Source organism: Nothobranchius furzeri, chromosome 6, assembly GCF_043380555.1.
Source record: "Nothobranchius furzeri strain GRZ-AD chromosome 6, NfurGRZ-RIMD1, whole genome shotgun sequence".
Lineage (NCBI taxonomy): Eukaryota > Metazoa > Chordata > Actinopteri > Cyprinodontiformes > Nothobranchiidae > Nothobranchius > Nothobranchius furzeri.
This window is the reverse complement of record NC_091746.1, coordinates 70,763,880-70,773,688: the sequence shown is the minus strand read 5'-3', so window position 1 is coordinate 70,773,688 and position 9,809 is coordinate 70,763,880. Positions and strand designations below refer to the sequence as shown.

The 9,809-nt window shown below is 46.0% G+C and overlaps 1 protein-coding gene across 1 annotated transcript in view; it reads left to right on the top strand.

The window, feature by feature from the left end:
• Positions 1–1,899, top strand: part of pip5kl1 (phosphatidylinositol-4-phosphate 5-kinase-like 1) — an 8,603-nt gene extending 6,704 nt beyond the window's left edge. The window contains exons 9-10 of the mRNA XM_015974396.3: positions 234–396; positions 537–1,899. Coding sequence (XP_015829882.3) covers positions 234–396; positions 537–951 — 578 coding nt within the window. The 3' untranslated portion in view covers positions 952–1,899. The remainder of the gene's footprint in view (positions 1–233; positions 397–536) is intronic.
• The last annotated feature ends 7,910 nt before the right edge of the window (positions 1,900–9,809 follow it).

Below are 9,809 nucleotides of genomic sequence, written 5' to 3'. Positions count from 1 at the left end.
GGGGGAGCTAAGGGGAGCCCAGCTCCCCCGACAGGGTGACAGGCTCCCCTGGGAGCCTGTGTGTGATTCACACCCTGATTTTCTCCTGGTTTATGATCACGGTACCAGTCCTTGCAGGCGGCGTAAAAGTACAGAACCTTCTAGAACAAAAGCAGAACTGAATTAAGTAAATGCGAACCTGCTCCTGGTGCTCCTGCGTGGGCTGCTGTTGTGGATGTTCCTGGTGTGTGCAGAGCATCAGCGTGCGTGGCTCCTCCAGCAGCTGGACATCGACACCGACCTCCTGCGGAGACTCAACGTTCTGGATTACAGCCTCCTCCTCGCCCAGCAGCCGCTCCACCAGGACGAGCGCCACCAGAGCCTCTCCTTTGCCTCGCTCATCGTCAGAACCAAAAAGTATCAGCTTTCACGTTGTTGTTGTTAAAGATTTACTTTTGTTTGTCGGAGATACAAACTCGGAATTCTTTACATGAATGAGGAAAAGGGAAACGGATCAGAACCGATCCAACAGAACCCGGTTCATTTGTTTTCTTCAGGTCTGTGAATCCAGGATCCAGTCCGATCCTCACCTGTGTTCCTGGGGTGGTTCCAGACAGTGACACCACCCTACCCTCACCGGAGCCAGACAGCGGATTCAAGCTCACTCACAGGACAACCAGCAGCTTTCCCCCAGGACTCGCTGGACCCGGAACTGATGAGGCCGGGCAGGCCGACTTCAAGGCGCAGAACCGGCGTTTGCTGCCTAACCTGAAGAATCCCCTACACGTGATTGACGGACCCGAGCAGCGCTACTTCATCGGCATCATTGACATTTTTACTGTTTACAGTTTTCGGAAGAAGCTGGAGCACCTGTGGAAGAGTCTGAGACATCCCGGCAGATCCTTTTCTACCGTCAGTCCTCAAGCTTACTGCACCCGACTCTGCCAGTGGGTCCAGAACCACAGCAAATAAAAGCTCAGGTCCAAACAAACTGTTCTGTTCAGAAGTCTTTTCTAGGAATGGGTTCAGAACCTCACGTGGTTATCAGCAGGTTTAGATCTCAGCTGGTCCCAGCTGTCAGCACGGTAGTGGAGGGCTGATGATCAGGGCTGGTTCTGACCCAGCAGAACTTACTGGCTTCATCAAGAACAGATGATGTCACCATCTGTGAGGACTGGTTCTTTCTTCTTGAATTGTTTAATTGCTTCAGGAGTACGTGGACTGCAGAGGCCGGACCTGAACATCGGAGAAGCTAAACAACAAATACACAAATGCATGGCACAACACAGGAGAGCCACCTCTTCAGGTCAGGACTCTGCAGTCCACCTACACCTGAAGGACAAGGACACGTTCTGGACAGAGAAGATAGATGGTGTGAGAGAGGAGTAAAAGAAGCTATCTATGTCAAACGTGAAGAGCCCGCTTTAAATAGGGTAGGGGGGCTCGGGGTTCACCTGTCCACCACCTGTAATGCAGCTTTGAATCTAATCCCCAAACGGATCTCCTGATAAATCCTTGCTTGACAAAGTGATCCCCTCCCCTCCCCTCCCAGAACGATTCTCAGGTGGATTCAATCCCCTCTAAACGAGGCTCTCGTGCGTCCAAGGGCAGATTATCCATTGGGCATTATGGGCACGGGCCCTGGTGCCCAGGCCCACTAGGGGCCCATGTGGGCAGCTCAAGAATAAAAGAGGTCTAAAAGAAAAACATCAGGGAGACATTCATCACACACCACTGAGACTTAAGGACATGTGTAGTTACTCCACCCTTTTCTCCAAGTCTGTGCCTCGCTCGCTTCAGGAACCCTCAGGTATGGAGAGTTCTGATTGGTCATGCGGTCAAGAGCTTCTTGTTGACCTGCGCACAGCCACAGTAACGTTCTCAAAGTGGCGTCTGCTAAATAAAATAACTAAAACGTGATTGTTCATTTCTGCTCATATTTTCTAGTTTCTGTCTTGTATCCGTGTCTGAGGTGCTCCGCCTCATATGTGTACTGTTGGGGTCGGTATCGCGTTGAGCTGCTTGGTTCAAACACAGCTCATGGGGTGAAAAGGTCAGAAAGCCTAGAAGCAGTTTTTCTAGAGGACTGAGAGGAGAGTCAGAGAGAGAGAGATAAAAAAAGTAAATAAGTGCTTGAAAAGGAAAAGGAAGGCAGATTTATCCACTACGCCTGTTTAAAGCAATGATCTAAGCATGGACGTAATTTGGGGGGGACAGGGGGGACATGTCCCCCCCACTTTTTCCAAAGTCAAGGTTTGACCCCTGCACTTTTTACCATCCAAAAACAATATTACGCTACATTAAATTGACACTAGTTGAGCTCTAGGACCAAGCAGATAACAACAGTTTGTGTTGAAGCCTGTTTCCCATTAGAGCATACTGTAAAGATCCCCCCCCCCCACACACACACACACACACACTTCTAAAGTGAAAATTACGTCCATGGATCTAAGCATGTATTATTTACATTTGAAACCATTCAGATGACCTTCAAGGCTCAGTCCCACACTCAGGTAGCCTAGTGAACTAGACCAAATTCTTGCTTTGCAAAGTTAAATAATACATCTATTTAGTCTAGCTTGCCAGGCTAACACCCAGGGCCATTTCAAGGCACTTGGGGCCCAAGGCTAAATGGCCTTGGGCCCCCACCCCATAAAAACACACTGAAATATCTTTTGAAATGAACATAATGGCTTTGTGGTGTTACCTCAAAAGTAATATACCGTAAGGTGAGCTTAAAGATAAATACAGACGGAGCTGAGCCTTGTGCGATCGTCTTTCCCAGTTTTTATTTCACTTTATTTGGATTTGCAGCAGATTTTATGGTCCTGTATCAGTCCAAGAAACTTGATTTCTACAGTAAAATAGCAATCTCAAATTATTATTACAATTAGTGGTTTTCTTATTGACATTTATTTATTTATTACAGTACAGGCCAAAAGTTTGGAGACACCTTCTAATTTACTGTGTTTTCTTTATTTTCATGACTAATTACAAAGGGGCCAACACGTCCTAAACACCTCAGGGAACTCCTTCATGACCGTTGGAAAACCATCTCAGGTGACTTCCTCTGGAAGCTCATCAAGAGAATACCAAGAGTGTGTGAAGCAGTAATCAGAGCAGAGTGGCTTTTTGATGAAAATAGAATATAAAACATGTTTTCAGTTATTTAACCTTTTTTGGTTAAGGACATAACTCCTCATGTGTTCATTCATAGTTTTGATGCCTTCAGTGAGAACCTCCTGATGTAAATGGTCGCTAACGACTAACAGCTAGTCTGTCTGATCTAAGCTAGAATGATCAAACGGCTCATTTGAGCTAAAGGCTTGTCCGAGTTAATGACTAGTCTGAGCTAACAGCTAGTCTTAGCTAACAGCTACTCTGAGCTAACAGCTAGTCTTAGCTAACAGCTACTCTGAGCTAACAGGTAGGGTGTTTCTCAATGCCAAGGAACCTTGCCTTGATGTCTTGGCCCGCCCTGGTTGCCTAGGAGATACGTCATCAGGAGCCGCCAAGGCCTGTTCCAATCAGTTCCAATGTTCATGTTGGTTCTACCGAGGTGTGTGTTCTCCATTTGTTAGCCTTTTAGCTAGCTGAGCAAGGAGGCAAGGATACACGGGAGGTGTCTTGTAGCCTAGCCTTGGTCAAAAATTACCCAAAATACACCGCGGTATTTTCAAAAAGACTCGGATCAGAAACCGGCAGCTACTTCAGGGACAATTTTCAAGTTTAAAACTAAGTCAACTAATTTAAAATGTTTTTTTTTAGATCCAAAGAAGTTATCTATGGTTGGTTAGTTGCTTAGTAGTTGCAGCTTCGGTGGCTAGCGGGTAGTAACTCACTTATATTTTTAATTGAATAAACATACACACTTTAAAAAGTAAAAGGCTTGTTATACATTTATATTGAAAGTAATACATAAAGAAATAACGTTTTTTCCCATATCACGTGACCACTGTGGAAGCCGTGGTCACGTGACACAAGTCTGTTCCATTTTACCGTTTTCTTTGACCAAGGAAGGACCGTGTCCTCAAGTAAGCAAGGCGCCTGGCCTCGCAAGACATCGCCTCGCAAGGCCAGGTGCCTTGACATTGGGAAACACCCCTACTCTGAGCTAACAGCTAGTCTGAGCTAACAGCTAGTCTTATGGGACTCTATTTTTTTTTTTTTTTTTTTGCAATTTATTTTTTTTCTCGCACATTCTTAATTTTTGTTTGACCTTCTAAGGGTTTTTCTTGAAATTACTGGCACGAATCTAGTGCCATATAGTCTGAGCTAACAGCTCTTCAGAATTAACAGCTGGAATGATCTAGCTACTTGTTTGAGTAAACGGCTTGTATGAGCTAACGGCTACTCTGAGCTAACAGAGATTGCCTATTAAATTTACAACTGGTTTGCAAACATCTCATTTAAATTTTGATAGATTTTATAGTGTGAAACCCTTAAATGGTTTATCACATTATAGGTTTAAAGATCCATCCATCCATCCATCCATCCATTTTCATCCACTTATCCAGAGTCGGGTCGCGGGGACAAGGCGAGAGGCCCAGACTTCCCTCTCCCCAGTCACTTGGGCTAGCTCCTCCAGGGGAATCCCAAGGCGTTCCCTGGCCTGGTGAGACATAGTCCCTCCACCGTGTCCTGGGTCGACCTTTAGGTCTCCTCCCGGTTGGACGTGCCCGGAAAACCTCACCAGGGAGGCGTCCAGGAGGCATCCTGACCAGATGCCCGAGCCAACTCAACTGGCTCCTCTCGATGTGGAGGAGCAGCGGGCCTACTCCGAGCCCCTCCCGAATGACCGAGCATCTCACCCTATCTCTAAAGCCCCCTTCAGACAGGCCATGAAAAACGGAAATGTTCCGGACTCTGTCCGTAAGACCTTTGTGTCTTAATACAAACATTCGGATAACGTTTTCCGTAATTTAACCGGACGACGCCCCTAGTAACAAGTCCGGACTGGTGAGGTAGAGTTCCGGACAGGGAGGAGGGGGAGGAGGATGGGACCGGGGGAAGCTGTGCGCACCTAGATATCTCGCTCCTGTAGCATGCGGCAAACCATGGCAGCTCGCCTCCTACGGTACAGTCTAGACGCGCGACAGAGCGCTTCACACCGCTTCAGTGATTCCTTTAACCACTGAGCTTCATCATCCAGGTCTCTAAGCGTCTTCATGTGCGCAGAATTATGCTTAACATGAGCCCCACCCCCTCCCCCTCCCTCAGACATCTGGAACTTTTCCCTGCTGTGTGAAGGCAGCCGAAAGGACAAGTTCGGGTACAAAAGTGGTGTGTCTGAAAACACAGTTCCGGTTAAAAACCGGATTGAATTGTCCGCACATATTCCAGAATGTCTATCTGAAAAGGGCTTAAGGGAGAGCCCAGCCACTCATCTGAGAAAACTCATTTCGTCCGCTTGTAAAAATATGAAAAAGAATTTAGAAAATGGTTAAAAATATATTTAAAATGAGCAAAAATAGGCAGGGGGGGGGGGGGGGGTTGCAGACTCTTCTTTAGGCCGAATGTGAGCTACATGCTAACGTGGTAAAACAACTTATACGTCATCGCTCTACTGCATTTTTCTTGCTAAAAATGCCTGGAAAACTTCTGTTAGCTTTGGGTTACTATGTAGCTAATGTTCTGCAGATCACCAACTGTGGAGTAGTGTCGCTTTAAGAGAAGTCTTATTCTCACCTGGATTCCTGCTCGTTTACCTCTTTTCCTCCGACATTTTCTCGGGACCGGATAAACATCGCTGGAGGTGCCCTGGTTGGGATCGTCGTTTGGCTCCGGGCCAGTGCACCACTCAGGTAAACACACAGGACGGTACGTCCTCGGTGCATCTTGGGCGATCGTGAACGATCGGAAGGACAAAAGAGTCTGGTGATTATAGGAGATGGTAGCAGGGACACTACCGAAGAGGATCACAGACAGGAGCAAGGTGGAAAAGAGGAGGTTAGTGGAGAAAAGTTTGAAAAAGCGGCCGGTGACCACGGCTAAGCCAAGCACAGGCGCCATCTTGTTACCTTGCCACATTGATATTTATCAAAAGTGTCATATGTTGATACGGTTCTGTGTGTGTTTATCAAATGTGTCTTTGTAGAAAGTGGTTATTAACGTAGTTGCTGTGAGGGGATGTTTACGTGCTTTTGGAGTATGGTTTAATTGTTGAATCAGCAGGTAAAACAGCATTTGATGTGCTTCGTGTATAGTTAGTGTTCAAAACTGCACAAGAACAGAGTTTAGTGAATTACTCTAAAAGAAAAATGAAAGTAATTTATCAGGAGAGACATTTTATTTTCTTTATAAAAACAAGTATTGTGACGTTAACATTGGAATGGTTATATGTTTAGGAAGGAAAAATTGTGAAACGGAACAAAATGTGACATTTTTGACTTTGTTAATAAAGGAGACAAGAACCTGCCTGCCGACAGACAACATCTCATGAGTCTTTCTTCTTGTTCTCTGCACAAACACAGACCCTTCGAAGGCAGTTTTTAAAATTATATCTTCATTGTTGCTCATCAGTTCAACTGAGACAGTTTTGTTTAGTTTTAGTATCTAAATTTCAAATATTTACCTTTTCAAAGGATTTCCTTTGCAAACTGCAGCTGTGTGATGTTTGTTTACCTTAGACCTCTCCCTTGCCCTGCCTCCAACATGCCTCCATCTAAATAGGATAGATTATCCAGAGTTATCTCTGTAGTTATGCTGCTATAGGCTTAGACTGCTGGAGGACACACTGACCACTTTCCATACTCGACTACTTTCTTCTACAATCTGCTCTTTAACTGTATTATTTTCTGCTATTTCAGCTGTTAACTTTATTTTCTCTCTAAGTGTTTTTCTCCCCAGAAGAAGCTACAATGATGTTCTGCTGAGCTGTGGTGGCCTCATGGAGGGGGCCATCGGCTAGCACACTGCTGCTAACCACTTAAACATTCTCCCTCTCCTGATAATAACTTTTTGCTTTCATTGACTTTTGATGTGCTAATATTAGTTTATCCGTTTAATTATAAATCCACTAGGACAAATACAATAAAGTTTATCTTTCACCAAATACAATATTTACTAGGACATCACAATATAACTATAGACACATTACTTGTCTTTGTGTGTGCGTGCGTGCGTGTTGTGTGTGTGTGTGTGTGTGTGTGTGTGTGTGTGTGTGTGTGTGTGTGTGTGTGTGTGTGCGCGTGCGTGCGTGCTCTGGCTTCTCCATCCCCAGTGAGTCGTGGAGGATGGCTGCTTATACTGAGCCAGGATTCTCTGGAGGTTTCTTCCTGTTAAAAGGGAGTTTTCCTCTCCACTGTCGCTGCATGCTTGCTTAGTATGAGGATTGCATCAAGTCACTGACACTAGTCAGTGACTTGATGCAATTTGCTGGGTTCCTTATATAGGAAACATTATTTCTGATTGGCTTAATGAACTGTGAATTGGAATGTTTATTATGTGAAGTGCCTTGAGACGACTCTTGTCGTCATTTGGCGCTATATAAATAAACTTGAATTGAACTTGAATTTTACCTTTAGTAAATGAGCTAAATGACCAACAGAACTCTGATCCAGACCCGTACCGTGATAGGACCGGGCTTTTGTACCTTAGTACAGCCATCCTGAAGGATTCCTTTGGGAGGAAACACATGTTCCATTTCTTCTAACAAGATTTAGACCTCTGACCCATCTCTCTGGTTCTGCTCCATCCCAGATGAGACCCAGAGACGTTGGCTCCGGCTCAACCCAGGATTCTGTTCAGTAAAGTTCTGAATGAACCACAACGTCTGATGCTTTTCCCTCCCACTCTGACTTGTTGTTAAAACAACTGTACAACAAATGTTTATTTTTCTGTTTGAATGTTTTGGATAAATGTTACGTGATTTTCTGAAGATAATTGTGCAGCTTTTTAATTATGTGTTGCTTGCTGCTGAAATCAGATAAATTCACATAAGAGTCATGAAACAGAACTTTTATGATTCCATGCTGTCGTTCTTTTTTAAAACACAGAAACGGTTCCGTTATCTGGTTTTTTCGCTGCGTTTCGTCTGCGGCTGCAGACTTCCTTCCAGGAAGTCTGCAGCCGCAGACGAAACGTAGCGGAAAAAAACAGGTGACGGAACCGTTTCTGTGTTTTAAAAAAGAACAACAGCATGGAATTAGAACCAAGACACAGCAAGAACACACCTAAGATGTTCAAAGAACTTTTATGACCCAAACTAAAAAAATCTAACATCAAAGGAGGTCAGCTGCAGTTTGCTGGTGAAGGTTCTCAGTCATCCAGGTCATGGTAGTCCATAAGGTTCAGATGAAGACGTTTCTCTTCTCATCCGAGGAGCTTTGTCAGTTCTAACTGGAATAAGGGAGAGTCAGGCTTATAAGCTGTAGCTGTCTGTTGTTGTTTAACCAGTAGAAACTACTCTGAGTACCCCTCCTCTCTACTGCCTGATGAGTTGTTGTGTTGATTAGATGCAGGAAGATGTGACCTAGACTGAAGCTGCGTAGGAATGAGACCCAAAGCTGCATTATGGGTACTGGAAAGGTGAAATCTAAGCCCCGCCCCTATTTAAAGTAGCTTCCTTTACTCCTCTCTCACACCATCTATCTTCTCTGTCCAGAACGTGTCCTTGTCCTTCAGGTGTAGGTGGACAGCAGAATCCTGACCTGAAGAGGTGGCTCTCCGTGCTCTTGTGTAATTGTTTAGTTTCCCTGATGTAAACATCTGGACCGTCTGTTATGGGATGACATGTTCAGTTAATGGTAGCGCCCCTCCCCCCGTGTTGTGTTATTGAGTGGTATGGCCCAAGTGAGGAATAGGCGCACGATGGCGAACACGGTGCCACCACTGGGAGAGAAGAAAATGACCAGCGACCGCAGAGGATTTGGTGTTGGGCGTGTGCGATGAAGCTGTGCGGCGTCCAGGGGCGGATTTAGGACTGAAGAAGATCCGGGGCTTAACACACACACATGCACGCACGCGCGCACACACACACACACGTGACACGCACTAGTCAACATCATATATATTTGTCTTGTACCACATAATTTTTAATCTGAAGCTACATATTAAGCATTTTCAGGGCAGAGTATTGTTCCTGTTAGTGTTTAGTGTGAGATGATAGTAAATATTCCCTTTCTTTCTCCAACAACTTTACCTGATAAGCTAACTTTAGGCAAACCAGCAGCACAACAAATATTTTCAAATAAGACTCACAAACCTGAGTCAACACCAGTCTCATCAAAGCTGGGGTTCTGTCGCGGTACTCGTCGTCGTCGTCTTCCTCCGCTTATCCGGGTCCGGGTCGCGGGGGCAGCATCCCAACTAGGGAGCTCCAGGCCGTCCTCTCCCCGGCCTTGTCCACCAGCTCCTCCGGCAGGACCCCAAGGCGTTCCCGGACCAGATTGGAGATGTAACTTCTCCAACGTGTCCTGGGTCGACCCGGGGGCCTTCTGCCGGCAGGACATGCCCGAAACACCTCCCCGGGGAGGCGTCCAGGAGGCATCCTGACCAGATGCCCAAACCACCTCAACTGGCTCCTTTCGATCCGGAGGAGCAGCGGTTCTACTCCGAGTCCCTCCCGAATGTCCGAGCTCCTCACCCTATCTCTAAGGCTGAGCCCGGCCACCCTACGGAGGAAACTCATTTCGGCCGCTTGTATCCGCGATCTCGTTCTTTCGGTCATTACCCAAAGCTCATGACCATAGGTGAGGATTGGGACGTAGATCGACCGGTAAATCGAGAGCCTGGCTTTCTGGCTCAGCTCCCTCTTCCCCACGACAGATCGGCTCAGCGTCCGCATCACTGCAGACGCCGAACCAATCCGCCTGTCGATCTCCCGATCC